Here is an 18,276-nt window from a genome sequence, read left to right as displayed (position 1 = left end):
GGGGACTATCCCTGGACAGGACCAGAATATGTGCAGAATGGTGCCCCTGCCTCCCCCGCCTCTGCAGCAACAAGCCGGTATGGAGGGGTCTATGCCATGAAGGAAATCTGGAGTGTGGTACCAAAATAGCAAAATTTTATAGATATTTTCCTTATATAGTGTGCATATTGATGTCTTGGCGGCGTTTCCCCAGATTGCTGCCCATTCCTGAGGAAGTATCCGCCTTCCCAATAGAGACTCCCATTAACGCATGTATGGAAAAGACCCCTCGGGCCCCTCCCGTGACTCAGAAAGCAAAATGTAAATTTCCGAAATCAGCCCCTTGGTATCAGTGCCCCTTCTGCAAATTTTCTCAAAATCTGTGGGAATCGAGGCCCCTGCCCTGCCAAACAAGGAGCCAGCCAAGTCTCTGATCTGCAGATATTGGAAAACCTCTCGATTAGAGAGAGAGAATTTATCTCTAAGGTACTCAAAGGAATGGATCTGCATTGTACTTCCATCTATAATGTCTGCAAATCTGAATAGACCTGCCTTGAGCCAGGGGTGCACCATGTCCGACTCCAGACTGCTTGGGAGCAAGGGTTGGTATATGAAGAACACCAGAGGGGAGCAGGGGGATGCCAAAGGAAATCTTCTAATGCAAAATGCCCAGAGGTCCCTAGTGAACTGCATCGGTCCAAGAAGAGGGGGGGGGCAAATCACACCGGGCCGGGGGCCACAGGAGCGCGTTTGGATGTATAGGCGCCAGCCAAAGTTTTTCAATCTCAGTCCACCTGTTGTATGCCCAAAGGGACACCCAACAGGGGATCCTCCTAAGATGGGCCGCCCAATAGTATTTTAGGATGTCCGGGACAGAAAGCCCCCCCTGTTTCTCCGAGCCATCAACACCTCCCTGGCCACCCTATGACGTTTGTTACACCAAATAAATCTAAGGATAGCCGCCTGAAGGGACTTCAGCTCCTTTATTGGTACCTTAACTGGGAGGGTTTCAAAGAAATATAATAATTTTGGGAGCAAGCTCATTTTAACTGCCGCAATGCGCCCCATCCACGAAAGAGGGAGGAGCAACCACTTGCTCAAAAGAGTTCTCAGCTCTCGGAAAAGGGGGGGGAAGTTAAGGTTATAGAGGGAATCGTAAGTAGATGTGAGGTTAACCTCCAGGTACTTGACCGCATCTGTCTTCCAACGAAACTTAAAATTCAAACGCAGGTAATCCAAGGCCACCGGGTCGAGATTCAAGGGCATTGCCTCCGTTTTGCTAGAGTTGATCTTATACCCTGAAAGGCTCCCGTACCTACCCAAGGTGCACATTAAAATTGGAAGGGACACATGGATGTTAGTAAGTGTAATGAGCACATCATCGGCAAAAAGCGAGATTTTAAACGGTTTATTCCTGACCAGGACCCCTGAGATGTCTGGGTTGCTCCTGACCGAGGCCGCGAGGGGCTCTATGCATAGCGCAAAAAGGAGGGGGGACAGGGGGCACCCCTGCCTGGTGCCATTGGAGATGAGAAAAGGCTTAGAGATGTGGAGGGGGAGTTTGATAGAGGCCGTAGGAGCGCTATACAGGGACTTCAAGGCCCACATAAAGCCACCCGAGATCCCAAAGACCTCCATTGTCTTAAAGAGAAAAGGCCACGCAAGGCGGTCAAAAGCCTTCTCTGCATCTAGACTCAACACCAACGCCTGTTGCTTCGTCCGATTTGCCACATCCACCAGGTCTATGACCTTCCTGGTGTTGTCCCCCCCTGACGGCAAGGGACAAAACCTACCTGGTCTTTATACACGAGTTGGGGCAACCATCGATTAAGCCTGGCCGCCAAGAGCTTGGTGAACATCTTCAAATCGGAGTTCAAAAGGGCTATTGGGCTATAATTAGCACAGTCCAATGGGTCCCTGGGTGGCTTGGGCAGGAGGATTAAATGGGAGTGTAGCATGGATGGAGGGATAGGGTCACCCTGAAGGAAAGAGTTAAACAATGCGGCCATGTGTGGCAGGAGCTCCGCCGCAAACACCTTGTAATAAAAATAAGTAAAGCCGTCCGGGCCCGGTGACTTCCCGCCAGGCAGGGCTTCCAGAACTTGCTCCAGTTCCTCTGTAGTAATCTCTTCATTCAAAGCCACGGCTGCTCCGCAAGGCAGTGAAGGGAGCTCAAGGGCCGAAAAATAGTCCCCAAGTGCCCCAGCCCCACGCGAAGCCATGCCCGGGGGAACCGGAAGGTTATAAAGCTTGTTGTAGTAATTGAAAAAAATGTCAGCTATTGAAGCGGGGTGATAGTGGATAGTGCCCTTTTCGTCGCGCAGAGCCTGAGGGCATGAGGATGTAGCGCGCTCCTTAAGCTGCCTGGCGAGTAAGGTATGAGCCTTATTACTCCTTTCATAGTATCTTTGTTTGGAAAAGGTTAGCAATTTTTCTGCTCTGCCAATTGCCAAGTCTCTCAATTTTTCCCTAAGGCTGATGACTCTCCTAAGAATAGTCAGTGATGGGGCAGCCGCCAGTCTCCCATCCTGTAGCTTAAGATGGGCCGTTATAGAGTCCCGCTGGCTTGTGGCATTCTTTTTAGCCCTGGCGCCCTCTCTAATGCATAGTCCCCTCATCACTGCCTTGTGAGCTTCCCAGAGTGTTGCCGGCGACGTGACCGTGCCTGTGTTCAACTGAAAGAATTCGACCAGTTGCTTATTTAAAAAGGCCCTAGTGTCGGGATTTTTGATCAGAGATTCATTAAGGCGCCAATGCTGAGGCCTAGGTCGAGGACCATCTTTCTTGAAGTCCATTATGAGTGGGGAATGGTCTGACCACGTAATGGATCCCATTTCCACCCTCTCAAGACGCCCCAGCAGCTGTGAGTCAATGAAAAAATAGTCTATTCTGGTGTGTGTCTGATGCGGATGCGAGTAGAAGGAAAAGGCCCTCTCTCCCGGGTGGTCCACCCTCCAAGCGTCGTATAAAGTCCCTGATCTAATGAGCCTACGAAAGTCCCGGGACAAATTTTTCAAAGCACCCGATGGAGGATGTCCACCCACAGAGAGTCTGTCGGCCACCTCCGAAAAAGGGATGTTAAAGTCTCCCCCCAACACCGTAGAGGCCGGTGCCAGTCCGCCTATCAGATCGAGTATTTTCTTAAGAAAGCGTATCTGCCCTTCATTAGGTGCATAAATGTTGGCCAGTATGTGCGGGGATCCCCCCAGTTGGCCCTCCAGAATCACATATCTACCCTCTGGATCGCAGTGAGAACCCGTAATTTGTAGAGGACAACTGGAGGATATTAAAATAGCAACTCCCCCTCTCTTGGAGCCCGAGTAGGCCGAGTAATGGATGGGAAAGCGGTGGGACGCAAATTTGAAAGTGTTTGATTCCACAAAATGTGTTTCTTGGATAAAGGCTATGTCTGCACCTGATGTTTTCAGTTCCTGTAGCAGCAATTTCCTTTTACGGGGTGAATTCAGACCTTTTACGTTAAGAGAGATAATGCGGGTCATATCTAAAACTTAGAAGTAAGAAAAAGCTAATGGCACACCTATACCGTCGGGGGCATGACTTCCCCTGTGAAGCCGGCCAGAGGAGACGGTCCATACGACAAAGGGCCGCAGCTCCCAGGGACTCTAGAAGGGGTGGTACCTGTAAGGACACATAAGGAAAAAACATCGGGGAGGGGGGAAGACAAGGACAAACATAGAAATGAACATGAATTAAGAACATTAACCAAAATGCATAAACCTTAGGCATAGATTCCCGGGGGGGTCAACCCGGAAGGGAGAGACCTAGAGGGAGGTTCCCCAACCCGTCTGGGCTAAGAGAGCCACCCACCTCACTCCCCAGTAGCCCTCCCACGGGGGTCAGTCCAGTGGGCACGGGCTCGTGCCAAAAGGAAACAAGGGAAAAAAACCCCAAAAAACCTCAACCACTAACTCCAAGTAAGGGGACCGGGCTCCCGCCAACCCCCCTACCCCCCACGGCATCATTGTGGCTACAGCCCCCCCCCCTTATGCTGCTCAACAGACCCAGAGGGCCGCAGATGACACAATGGACAGTCAGAGGCTTGCTGTAGAGAGAGTCACAGTATCACAAAGCATGCTCAGCCACTGGAACCCAGAGGGTATAAGAAATAGGCACCAACCAGGTTAAGGAGTGTCCTCAACGGTGAGCCGGGGAGGGGAGCGACCCGCGGCCCCTACCTCCTCTCCCCCCCAAAGCCCCATGCCCTCCACCCCTCACCTTGGACCACACGGGAGGGGGCGGCCCTTCCAACCTTTGCAAGTCCCAATCTGGGATACAGACCGCTGGAATGGCCAGTGCTTCACAGAACAGAGTGGTATCTGCTGGAGTGCGAAGGGTCGCCGATTTACCCCCTCTGCGCGCTGTTAGTGCAAACGGGTAACCCCAGTGGTATGGAACCTGGTGCTCCTTCAGGCTCGTGAGGAGGGGTTTGAGGTGCCGCCTTTTCTGGAGTGTGATGCGAGAAAGATCCGGGAAAAGCTGGATTTCCTTGCCATTGAACACAGGTGCCGTGCGCCTCATTCTAGCCTTAGCCATGATCAGTTCTTTGGTGGAGAAGTCGTGAATGCAACAAATGATGTCCCGGGGTTGGGTGGATAAATTCTTCGGCTGTAAAGCCCTGTGTGCCCTGTCCAGCTTGATGATGTTAGAAGGGGAAGCGTCCAACACTTCATTAAAGATGGATTGTAGTATGGAGTTTGTGTCCTCGGGCCCATCTAACTCTGGGACCCCCCTCACACGGACATTGCAACGGCGTCCTCTGTTGTCGAGATCCTCTATGTGAGACTGCATATCCTCCATAATTTTTTGTTGCGATGTTGCCAGTTTGTGTAATTCTGATACATGGGATCTGGTGATGTCATGCTCTTCCTCCAGGGATTCAATTCTGCCAGACAATTGCTGCAAATCTCTCCTCACTTCAGCTATTTCTGACCTGCAAGTTGCTTTAACCTCATGTATGAGGCATTGAAAGTCCTCTTTAGAAGGAAGTTTACTTATGAAATCATGCATGTCCTTATAGGAGGTGTCTGGCCCTTTAAGGTGAGCACCTGCAGTAATAGACGCTGGAGTTTTAGTCTGGTGCTGGGGAAGCTGGGGAGGTTGATCTCCACACCGAGGCCCAGAGGGGGGGAAGCAGGCTGCTCTGTTCCCTGATATTACCAGCTGTGGCTGCAGTCCCTTCTTCTCCCGGCAGTGGGGAGGGCTGCCCCCCGACCTCCACCTTATCTCCCACCGCCACTATGTGCTCCTGGGCCTGCTGCTGCTGTGCCTGAGGATCTGATGCAGTGCAGGGCTGCTGAGCCAAGGCATTCCCTGTTGGAACTGCTGCAGGGACTCCTCCACTCCACCCTGTGTCCCCGCTCACCCACTCCTCCTTCTCTTGCTGCTTAGCAGGCCGGGCCGGTGCCTCCATTTCCCCTCCATGCTCCTGGAAAGATGGCGTCCGGGCCTCCCATGGACCCTGTTCCAGGCCCAGGAAAGTATCCAGCGCCGTGGTGTGCAGCGGGGGGGGCCACCGATGCCTGCTGCGACGGTTTAATCCTCCGTGGTCCCATCCTGAGAGCCGGTGAGTAGGTTTGTGCTTATGATAAGTGCTGATTTAGCTTAGGGTCAACAGGAGCTCCTCTTCCCTACGTCCACTCAGCTCAGCATCCTGGACACGCCCCCCTGTTAGAGTTTTAACTGACTAAAAAGTCAACAATTGTTAAATTTGACGTTCTCCCATTTTGCCAGAGGAAAACAAGCAGCCTAATAATTCTTCCTATATTGACACAGGGTGTTGATATCCGTAGGCCACGTCATCCCTCATTACACAAAAATACACATCACCTGATATGCTTCAAACCAATAAACATTCAATTTTATATAGCTTGGAATTGGAAAATATACATAAAAAGGTTAATATGGTCAAATACTCAGTTACCTAATAATTCTGAACATAGTGCATAACTAGCCTAGGGCATGAAGAAGTAAGCCAACCTCTGAGCAAATTAAATATTGACAAATTCACTGGGCTAGATGGCATTCATTCACAGATATTGAGGGAGTTCAGCTCAATAATTGACAGACCACTGTTATCACATCTTCTTAGACTCTCATAATAGTGTCAATACCACAAGATTGGAGGATGGCTAAGGCTGCTTTCACACATCCGGCTTGAGCTCTGCGGCTCAATCCGGCTGTGCAAGCTATGCAACGGATGCGGTGAAAACACCGCATCCTTTGCATAAGTTTTTCCTTTGCGGCCAGTCCGGTTTTTGCCGCTTGCGGCATGCTACTGAGCATGCGCAGTGGCAAAAACCGCATGCGGCGGCCGGATGCGGTTATTGCCGCATCGCGCCGCATCCGGCCGCCATAGGCATGCATTGAAAAATGCGCCGCATCGGCCGAATGCGGCGCGATGCGTTTTTTTTTGCCGCACGAAAAAACGTGCCAGGCAACGTTCCATCCGGCCGCCGCATCGGCTAAATCTGCCGCATGCGGCAAAAACCGGATGGAACGCAAGGCCATGCGGCACAATGCGGCACTAATTAAAGTCTATGCAGGAAAATCGCAACCGGCAGCAAAAAAAAACGGTTGCGATTTTCCTGCAAAGTGCCGGAGTGTGCCGCATTGCAGAAACCGGAGGTGTGAAAGCAGCCTTAAGAGGAATAAGAAGATGGATTTGTGCAACTACATCTGGTCAGTTTGACATCAATTTATGCAAAATATTGAGGGCATTATAAAAGCTAATATAAAAAATATCGAGGGCATTATAAGAGATAACAGGAAAAATATTTTGCAGAGAATAGGATAATAACTGACAACCAGCATGGATTCATCAAAGATAAATTGTGTCTAACCAACATGCTGGACTTTTATGAGGAGGTAAGTGCAAATATGGATGTTGGTCATATGGAGGATATCATACCATCATGTTCAAAAGTGTTGGCCCCCTAACAATTGTTCCAGAAAATGAAGTGTTTCTCCCAAAAATTATAACAATTACACATGTTTTGTTATACACATTTTCATTTCCTTTGTGTGTATTGGAACACACAAAAAAACACAATAAAAGGCAAATTGGGCATAATTTTGCACAAAACTCCAAAAAAGGGCTAGACAAAATTGTTGTCACCTTCCCCAATTGTGGGTAAACAACTTTGTTTCAAGCATTGGAAGTTCTTTCACTCACCTGTGGCTAGTAACAGGTGTGGGCAAAATGAAAAGCTCACCTATAGCCAGGTGACTAAGGGTATGTGCGCACGTTGCTTTTTACCTGCTTTTTACCTGCTTTTTTGCTGTTTTTTCTTCTGCGCTGTTTAATGCCAAAATGGATGTGTTCTTCTATTCAAGCAAAGTCTATGGGAATTTGGGTTTCTTGTTCACACTATGTTGTTCAAAATGCTGCCTTTTTGAGGCAGAACTTTGGTCAAAAACTCAGCTTTTCAAAGAAGCAACATGTCAATTGTTTTTGCCATTTGGGTTTTGCACTGCAAAGCTGAGTTTTTGACCAAAGTTCTGCCTCAAAAAGGCAGCATTTTGAACAACATAGTGTGAACAAGAAACCCAAATTCCCATAGACTTTGCTTGAATAGAAGAACACATCCATTTTGGCATTAAACAGCGCAGAAGAAAAAGCAGCAAAAAAGCAGGTAAAAAGCAGGTAAAAAGCAACGTGCGCACATACCCTCAGTCTTTGCAATGTGTGTCTGTGTGTGCTACACAAAGCATGGAGATTAGAAAGAGGAAAATAACTGTCTGAGGATTTTAGAACCAAAATTGTTGATGGCTAAGGCTATCCATCTCCTTCCCTAGTCATCCTGACCTTGGTTATGGTGCCCTCTAGAGTGCAAACTGACAAAATAAGGCCAAAGTCTTCACTTTAAACTGACAGATTGCCTTAAAGGAGGATCACATCTCCAAGATCCTATTCCAATATGTAGTAAGTGCAATAATAATTATATTAGCAAATACCTCCAATTAGAAATGTAGCATAGTTATCCTGATTAGCTATGTTGCTTACCTCATGTGCAGAGCATTGCAGCTTAGCTATCCATGTTTATGACCACTTATAGTGGCAGTTAGTTGCCCCTGGTCATAACCATGGATACCTAAGCTGCAATGCACTGCACATAAAGTAAGCAACATAGCTAATCAGGAGAATTTTACTACATTTTCAATTGGAGGTATTTTGTATTATTAATTATTATTATTATTATTACATATTGGGATAGGATCTAGGAAATGGGAATACCCTTTTAAAAAGAGTGCTAGATCCTTGGTCAGGATTAGAGTTGAGCGCGGTTCGCGGTTCGAGGTTCTCCAGTTCTAAGCTCGAGTGATTTTGGGGCCTGTTCTAGATCGAACTAGAACTCGAGCTTTTTGCAAAAGCTCGATAGTTCTAGATACGTTCGAGAACGGTTCTAGCAGCAAAAAGCAGGGCTTTTTACAGCTACAGTGTGCAGGAGCCATCGCTGGCAGTCTGCCAGAAGCTGGTAACTAAGATAAACATCGGGTATCCAACCAAAGCGCTTTGGTTAGTAACCCGATGTTTATCCTAGTTACGTGCAGGAAGCCCACACTTCCCCACTCAGCTCGCTCCGCCCCCTCCTGCCCGCGGCATGTACACACGTACACACACACACACACACACACACACACACACACACTCTCTGCACACATGGCCCCGCTCGGCTTACCTGCGGTGATGAAGTCCCGCCATCCTGACCTCAGCGCTGTCACTGTCCTCCATGGCCGCCGCTTGTCACATCACCTCTCGCTTCCGACCCGAGACTGACTAGCGGTGACGTCACGGGCCTCTCGCGATACTTGGTGTGAAAGCGCCGGTCATTGAACTCAGTGACAGGGGCTGTCAGTGTGCTGGAGATCAGCGCAGGTAATGTACCTCGCTGACAGCAGCACTTGTCATCCCCTGCAGTGACCTGGGCTGACCCATTGATGTTAGCTCAGGTCACTGCACTGCTCTCCCAGTCAATGGGGAACATCCTGCTCTTCATTGACTGGGACAGTGTGGATCGTCATGGCAACCCCTTGGATTACACCAGACCTGGATTTGTTTTTCATTCTAATAAATTGGTTAAAGAGGGAATGTTTTGGGGAGTGTTTTTTCAAATAAAAATGTGTTTGTCGTCTATTTTTTTTTTATTACTGACTGGGTTGGTGATATCGGGTATCTGATAGACGCCTGACCTCACCAACCCCAGGGCTTGATGCCAGGTGACATTACACATCTGGTATTAACCCCATATATTACCCCGTTTGCCACCGCACCAGGGCGCGGGATGAGCTGGGGCGAAGCACCAGGATTGGCGCATCTAATGGATGCGCCACTTCTGGGGCGGCTGCGGCCTGCTATTTTTAGGCTGGGGAGAGTCCAATAACCATGGACCTCCCTAGTCTGAGAATATCAGGCCCCAGCTGTCTGCTTTACCTTGGCTGGTGATCCAATTTTGGGGGACCCCTACGTGTTTTTTTTTTAAAATTATTTATTTAATTTAAAATAACAGCGTGGGGTGCCCTCAGTTTTGGATTACCAGCCAAGGTGAGGTTGCCAGCTGTGGTCTGCAGGCTGCAGCCGTCTGCTTTACCCTGGCTGGCTACAAAACTAGGGGGAACCCTACGTCATTTTTTTTTTTCATTTTTTGGCTAAATACAAAGCTAAGCACCCCTTAGTGCCACATGAAAGGCACCAAAGGGTGCTCCACTTTTTCTCCACTTTTTCTCCATTTTTTCTCCACTTTTTCTCCATTTTTTCTCCATTTTTTCTCCACTTTTTCTCCATTTTTTTCTCAATTTTTTTCTCCACTTTTTCTCCATTTTTTTCTCCTTTTTTTCTCCACTTATTCTCCATTTTTTCTCCACTTATTCTCCACTTTTTCTCCACTTTTACTCCACTTATTCTCCACTTTTTCTCCACTTTTTCTCCATTTTTTTCTCCACTTTTTCTACATTTTTTCTCCACTTTTTCTCCATTTTTTTCTCCATTTTTTCTCTACTTTTTCTCTACTTTTTCTCCATTTTTTTCTCCTTTTTTTCTCCACTTATTCTCCATTTTTTCTCCACTTTTTCTCTATTTTTTTCTCCACTTTTTCTCCACTTTTTCTCCACTTTTTCTCCACTTTTTCTCCACTTTTTCTCCATTTTTTCTCCACTTTTTCTCCACTTTTTCTCCACTTTTTCTCCACTTTTTCTCCACTTTTTCTCCACTTTTTCTCCATTTTTTTCTCCACTTTTTCTCCACTTTTTCTCCACTTTTTCTCCATTTTTTTCTCCACTTTTTCTCCACTTTTTCTCCACTTTTTCTCCGTTCTTTTTCTATGGTCGGTCTACCCATTAGCTCTGCCATGCATACTGTAGCTCTACACCTACTGCACATGTTACTTTATGATTGACATCTCTTTCGTACCAGAGCTGTCTAAGCCTACTCTGACCCCATATTTGTCATTACTATATTATCCTTGTACTGTATTATGACATTTGTATCATGTGTTTCATTTCTTGCTGTGTTGCAATTTTTTTGCTGCATCCCAATTGCACCTCTACATTGTTCGAGTTTATGTTATTGTTCTCTCACTCTTATGTGATACTGATTATTGTCATTTTTCATGATTACATGCAGATAAGTCCAATCTGACGAAGGCTCAGGCCGAAACGTCATTTGTAACTTGTTTTGGACAAAAACATATATGCTTATGAAAATTTTTTTTTTCTTAATACGGACCAATAAAGAGTGATTTTGCATTACTATCCGTTGTGACTTACTGACTTAGTCTGGGAGATTTAGAGTGCCGAGGTTACTCACTAATTTTATCTATTATTACCTCTGAGCACCTATATACCAGTGAGCAGAGCTTCCTCTACAGTAGTTCTCCTGATTAGGCATGCCCTTACCTCATGAGCAGGGCATTGCAGCTTTGGTAGCAACCATTACGACATGGACTCTGCTGCTGTGGACCCGAGAAGAGTGAGTGCAGATTCATTGCACCCACACTCCTCACATGAAGGGTCTGCACTCCTAGAAAATGGGGGATACGTTCCCTGAGTGTCTCCCCCCCATATTCTAGACGGTCCAGAGTCGTCGTGGGACCCCTTTATTTTTTTTCTTACAATAAATTGGTGAAAGAGGAAATGTTTTGGGGACTGTTTTTTCAAATAAATTTCTTTTGTCGATTTTTTTTTTTTTTTTTTTTTGTTAGTACTGACAGTTTATGATGTTGGGTATCTAATAGACGCCATGACATCACAAACTGCTGGGCTTGATCTCAGGTTACTTTACAGCTAGTATCAACCCGATTTATTACCCCGTTTGCCACTGCACCAGGGCACGGCATGAGCTGGGGTGAAGCGCCAGGATTGGCGCATCTAGTGGATGCGCCACGTCTGGGGTGCCTGCGGCCTGCTATTTTTAGGCTGTGAAGGCCCAATAACTATGGACCTTCCCACCCTGAGAATACCAGACCACAGCTGTCCGCTTTACCTTGGCTGGTGATCCAATTTGGGGGGGACCCTACTTTTATTGTGTAATTATTAATATTTATAAAATAATTATAAAAAAGAGCCTGAGGGGACCTCCACATTGGATCCCCAACCACGGTAAAGCTGCCAGCTGTGGTTTTCAGGCTACAGCCGTCTGCTTTACCCTAGCTGGCTATCAAAAATGGGGGGACCCAACGTCATTTTTTTTTTTAACTATTTTTTAAATAGAAAAAATTAATGGGCTTCCCTGTATTTTGATTGCCAACCAAGGTAACGGCAGGCAGATGGGGGTGGCAACCCATAGCTGTCTGCTTTATCTGCGCTGAGAATCAAAAATACCGCGGAGCGCTACGTCATTTTTTTAAAGATTTATTTTTACAGCACTGTGATGTCCAGCAATCAAAATACAGGGAAGCCCATTTTATTTTTAGTTATTTAAATAAATAATTAAATAAAATATATATGGGCTCCCGCTGCATTTTTTGTATTGCTAGCTAAGGCTAATCCAAGCAGCTACTGGCTGCTAACCCCCACTGCTTGGTGTTACCTTCACTGGCAATGGAAAATCCAGGGAAGCATTTTTTATTTTTTTTGCCAAAAAACTACAAAAAAAGGACGTGAGCTTCGCCATTTTTTTGTATGCTAGCCAGGTATAGCAGGCAGGTGCTGGAAGAGTTGGATACAGCGCCAGAAGATGGCGCTTCTATGAAAATGCCATTTTCTGAGGCGGCTGCAGACTGCAATTCGCAGCAGTGGGGCCCAGAAAGCTCAGGCCAACCTGTGCTGCGGATTCTAATCTCCAGCTGCCTAGTTGTACCTGGCTGGACACAAAAATGGGGCGAAGCCTACGTCATTTGTTTTCTAATTATTTCATGAAATTCATGAATAAAAAAAGGGCTTCCCTTTATTTTTGGTTCCCAGCCGGGTACAAATAGGCAACTGGGGGTTGGGGGCAGCCGTACCTGCCTGCTGTACCTGGCTAGCATACAAAAATATGGCGAAGCCCACATAATTTTTTCAGGGGGCAAAAAACTTCTGCATACAGTCCTGGATGGAGTATGCTGAGCCTTGTAGTTCTGCAGCTGCTGTCTGTCTGTATGGAGAAGAGCAGACAGCAGCTGCAGAACTACAAGGCTCAGCATACTCCATCCAGGACTGTATGCAGAATTTTTTTGCCCACCAAAAAAATGACGTGGGCTTCGCCATATTTTTGTATGCTAGCCAGGTACAGCAGGCAGCCACGGGTTGCCTCCAACCCCCAGTTGCCTATTTGTACCCGGCTGGGAACCAAAAATATAGGGAAGCCCGTTTTTTTTTTAATTATTTCACTTATTTCATGAAATAATTAAAAAACAAATGACGTGGGCTTCCCCCCATTTTTGTGTCCAGCCGGGTACAACTAGGCAGCTGGGGATTGGAATCCGCAGCACAGGTTAGCCCGAGGTTTCTGGGCGCCTCTGCTGCGGATTTCAGTCCGCAGCCGTCCCAGAAAATGGCGCTCTCATAGAAGCGCCATCATCTGGCGCTGTATCCAACTCTTCCAACAGCCCTGGAGCCGGGTGGCTTGTTGGGTAATCATGAGTTAATACTGGCTTTGTTTTACTAGCCAGTATTAAGCCAGAGATTCTTAATGTCAGGCACGTTTGACCCGGCCATTAAGAATCTCCAATAAAGGGTTAAAAAAAAACACCACACAGAGAAAAAATACTTTAATAGAAATAAATACACAGACACATTAGAGACTCCATCTTTATTACCCCCTGTCAGCCCTCCACGATCCTGCTCTTCTGTCTTCTTTCTTTCTTTCTAGTGTAGTAGTAGTGACGATTGTAGTGAGGATGAGGTGCACCAGCCCATCACTTGGGCTGGGGAACCTCATCCTCAGTACAATCCTCACTAGTGTAGTAGTAGTGACGATTGTAGTGAGGATAAGGTTCACCAGCCCATCACTTGGGGCTAGGGAACCTCATCCTCAGTACAATCCTCACTACAATCGGGAAGCAGCGTGCAGCCTTCACTCCGTGAGTGATCAGTGCTGGCTGTCAGCGGTAACAGCGGTAACGCTGACAGACGCGTTACCATAGCAACGGTGCTCTCGGAGCCGCGGTTAGCGGTGACGTCACCGCTAACTGCGTTGCTATGGCAACGGTGATCTCCGTTAATGACCGGCTGTGTCAGCCGGTCCCTAACGGAACGGGGAGTCGACCGTGTGCTAGAGCATGTCGCCGGTACACGGCGATACACATATGTGCACCGTGTACCGGAGAGATGCACTCGCAGGTCCTATATGACGTGTTATAGTCATGTGACCAGTCTGTAGCCAATGAGATAATAGCCACGTGACTGGTCACATGGCTATTTTGACGTCACGATAGGTCCTGCATCTCTGCTGGCAGTGCCGTCACCGGGAGGATTCAGCGATCATCGGATGGAATAGCGGCAGGAGACAGAGTGCAGAAGGGATCGCGAGGACCGGTAAGTGTTATGGCAATGTTTATTAACTGTTTGTGTACATTTATAATGCATTTTTATGTGTTTGTGATTTGCCTCCCATTATAGCCTATTGGTTCGAGTTCGGTTCGTCGAACGTTCGACGAGCCGAACTCGAACGGGACCTCCGTTCGGCGAACCGACCTCGAGCCGAACCGGGACCGGTTCGCTCATCTCTAGTCAGGATGGCCAGGGAAGGAGATTCAGCCTGAATATGAAGTAGGTTGGAGGATAAAGAGTAACACGTGTGCAGGGCTCTCAGGAGAGAGAAGTGCAGTAGAGCAGCTCAGCCAGTGTACAGAATTAGCAAGGGGAGATTACTTGAGTTCCTATATAAGCAGAGTGAGACCTTGTGGTCTTCAAGAATACTCTATAACTAGTAAGGTCCTGTTACAGCAAGAGGAGCCAGTGTGTATGTGGCGCCCCTGCAGCTTCAGGCAGCACAGAGTACTGCACCTCACCGGAGGTGCAGTATTCATCTTGGATACGGAGGAGACCATCAGCGGTGTGCATCACATTTCATACAACACACAGCTTAGTTGCCATCCACTTGGACTGGGTTAAGGTAGGGTCATCTGGATGGTCACCAAAGTGAATGGGAGCTACAACCTATTAGTTCAGCAACCCGGGGGGGTGGAGCTACACACTGGGGACTAAGGTTACAGACACAGACTCAGACAGAACAGGGAGAGACAGAGAAGTTGTGAGACACAGGAGCACATGGTCGCTGAGGGGATAGCTGTAGCTCCCTCAGAACTGCGCGCACTGTTTGGGGTGCTGAACCCTAGGCTGGTGGGAACTTCAGGTCCTGCCAGCAGAATCTGCCGGGCAGTAGATTGCAAGTCTCCTGAGCCACCTAAAGTGCCCGGGGCAAAGCAGCAAATAGAGCCAGGAGTCATGACAAAGGTTTGCCCCAATAATGGACTCGTGCTGCCTGCTATATGGGACAAGAATGGAGCCTATCTTAGATATCAGGTTCCCGCATCGCTTCAAGCCGCAGGCACCCACCAAACAAGGTGCACGGAGGAAGGACTCACAGATTCAAAACACCGATTCTGGTCTCTGAACTATCCGGGATCGGCTGGAGCCCATGACAGTGGAGTCCAGCATCCCAAGGGCAACAACATGACAGCGGAGTCCAGCATCCTAAGAGCAACGACAGTTCAGTGAGTAAAGACCTTTGACTACAATCCCTGTGTCACTCGTTTTCTTCGTTCTTCCCAGCCCGGCGCCATCGGCGACTACTACCACCATCATTCTCCCTAGGGCCTAGCTCTACTTGTGGAGAGCTGTAACATCCAAGCTGCATTCCCATCCTCCCCAGCGAGCACTTCCGCACTGACGGATAATAATTGGCCGTACACCACAGGTGGCATCACGAACAACTACCCCCATCATCCCCATCCCCATCTGTTTTTACACTGCTGGGGTCATGGAACCGGGCAAGGCCACCACAGCCACCCAAGAGAAGAACCGCAGCCCGGTGACGGGTAACCCCATACCCCATGGGCGCATCGTGTACATGGCAAAAGGGCTCCTGGTGTTCACAGAGATGACTGTACAGACAGGTAGGACTCACAGAATATCATTGTGAATTTGGGTTAGCCATTAAGACTAGTGGCATCTGTGTCCAGATCTGAACAATTCCTGAACAGCCGTATCTCAGGGAATCTTCAAACCAACTATAGAGATTGTTCAAAAACATATCTGGCTATGTGGCACACTGCCATCTAAACTTGAATAGTAGAAATTGGAAAGGACCTTTAAGATAGAGCGAATGACCTGGAAGGAAGCACTAATTTCACTTCTTCTCAGATTGTGTTTTTTAACTATACCCAAGTTAAAGCCTCCCTTGACAAGTAGAATAAATGAATCTATTGTTATAAAAAAAAATTTTGGTGGCTTTGTTACATACAAAACAGGTCAGTAGCGTTTTTATCAAAATACTGCATGCTTAGGTATGTTTTTTTCTGACATTTTCGCATAGGGCTTTCTAAAGAACTTTTTAAATGTCAGAAACAAATCAAGGAAAGCAAATAAAAACATTTTAATTAAAAATTGTGCATAAATAGAGCCCTAAAAATTTCAAGTGGACTCAATTCTGAAATTGAATAAGTATTGATAAGAGAATCTAATATATTACGTTGAGTCAAATTTATAAAAGTATTTACCGAAATGTATCTCCTACACGATCCTGAAAGAAAATATAGCCTTCTTTGTCAACCATGACCAAATCTCCAGTGTTAAAATATGAATCTCCTTTTTTAACAACATTGTGAAGTTTCTTCTTTTCTGTATGGCTTTTATTTCCTGCATATCCAACGAATGGATTGCCAGAGAAATCTTTTGCAATTAGCAGTCCAGTCTCACCTAAGACACAAGGAAAAGATTGATTCTTCTTTGCACCATGTTAAGACCTTGCTTAAGGCACAACACTGTATATACAGTATATAAAGTTCTGCCCAGAGATTTAACATAAATTCAGTCTATCACATTATTAGCATAAAACAAAATAAGCACATTTAATTTCCTCTATTGTGAGACACACACACACACACAAAATAGACTGACAGCACTTCCAATAGTGTGAACGGGTGCATATCTGATCATGATAAATGAAACACCGTGTCTGCAAATTGGGATTCTGATCTGGCTTATATATCCTGAGTCATATTGCAATGGATTGTTGAAAATCCACTTGTGACTTTTAGGATCGCTACTTCCAATAGGTGGCGCTGTGCTAGAGTTTGTCTCCTTTACTGGAGAGACAACATGATAAATAGTAACAAAAAAGAGGGGAACAATCGCACACTGAAATGACAAAGCTTTAAACTACTAAGATAGATCTAAAAAATGTGTGATGTTTTGCATGTCAAAATGGCCATTTTCATACCTGCCCAGAAGCCACATCATTGCAACCTTTTGGTATGGGTATACATATATCCAAACCGACCCAATCCGAATCATATTTTTCCCTTGATGAAGTTGTGTGAAGTTGTATTTTGCACCATGAGCTATAGGTTTTATTTGTATCAATTTAATAAGCATAAAACTTTTTAATCAAATTGAATTCATATTTTTGGTAAGATAGTTAAAAAAGAGCAATTTTAGCATTTTTTTACAGCCTCTTCTATACAGGATAAATACTAAAACATTTTAATAGTTTTTTAAATACTACATGTTTATATTTTGTTTATAATTTTTACAAATATTTTTAAGACTACACTCCAATGAGTGATAGGGAATTTAGATTGTGAGCCCCAGTATGGACAGCGATGATAATGTCTGTAAAGCACAGGGAAATATGATGGTGCTATATAAAAGAAAGTGAAAATAAAGAAAAAAAATAAAGAAAAAAACCCTGGAATAATTCTGTATTGCAGTGTATTCTCCTGTTAACATTTCACCATTGAGCCTTTGGCATGGCCTAATAGGCATAGTAAAATGGCAAACTTGGGGCATCTAAATGCTTATGAAAGTTATTAATGGTTAATTAGTAGTGTTGAGCCACCCCCCCTAGTGTTCAAGTTCGGTTCGGTTCATCGAACGACGGGTTAGTTTGGGGAACGTTCGACAAACACCTTCGAACCCCATTGAAAACAATGGCAGGCAAACACAAACACATACAAACACATTATACATATACACATACAGTTAATAAACATTGCCATTTTACTTACAGGTCCCCGCTATGCGTCCTGAACTCTGTCTCCCGCCGCTTTTCCTTCCGATCATCGCTGCGCCCACCCGGTAACCAGCATTGATGATAGGACCTTCCGTGACGTCGTCATAGCATGTGAACAGTCACGTGTCTATTATCTCATTGGCTACAGACTGGTCACATGGCTAGATGTCATGCTACGTCCTGTCAGTGCATCTCTCCGGTACCGGCGAGATGCTTGGGCAAATGCTTGGCTCCTTGTTCCTGCATGTCAGCGCTCTTTACAGAGTCAGCCCACATGCAGGGACTGGATGCCACAGCCGGTGAATAGCGTCACCGGGAATCACGTGATTGGAGATCACCGTTGCTATAGTAACCCGCCTGTCAGATTACTATAGCAACAGTGGAAGCGGTGACGTCACCGCTTACAACCCGCAGCTTCTGCTCACTCACTGAGTGATTATGTACCGCCCCGCGCTCGGCCGGAGCCGAGCCGCTTGGATCCGGGCTCGCTGGTGGGTGGCTCGAGTGCCTCCGGACCTGGGGTCACTTCGCTCTGAAAGGATACTGGCGCTACATAAGGGGAATGGTAGGAAGGTGTACGGCCGAAGCCGTGTATGAGTTCGTGACGCCACCCACGGGATGTGGTG

At 46.6% G+C, this 18,276-nt stretch overlaps 1 protein-coding gene across 1 annotated transcript in view; it reads right to left on the bottom strand.

Moving 5' to 3' along the window:
* The window catches only part of LOC142303856 (long-chain fatty acid transport protein 2-like), a 156,580-nt gene that overhangs the window by 12,860 nt on the left and 125,444 nt on the right, over window positions 1–18,276 (bottom strand). The window contains exon 8 of the mRNA XM_075345657.1: window positions 16,137–16,335. Coding sequence (XP_075201772.1) covers window positions 16,137–16,335 — 199 coding nt within the window. The remainder of the gene's footprint in view (window positions 1–16,136; window positions 16,336–18,276) is intronic.

The sequence above is a fragment of the Anomaloglossus baeobatrachus genome, chromosome 4 (genome assembly GCF_048569485.1).
Source record: "Anomaloglossus baeobatrachus isolate aAnoBae1 chromosome 4, aAnoBae1.hap1, whole genome shotgun sequence".
In the NCBI taxonomy this organism is placed as follows: domain Eukaryota; kingdom Metazoa; phylum Chordata; class Amphibia; order Anura; family Aromobatidae; genus Anomaloglossus; species Anomaloglossus baeobatrachus.
The sequence above is the reverse complement of the archived record's forward strand: the minus strand, read 5'-3'. Positions and strand labels throughout refer to the sequence as shown.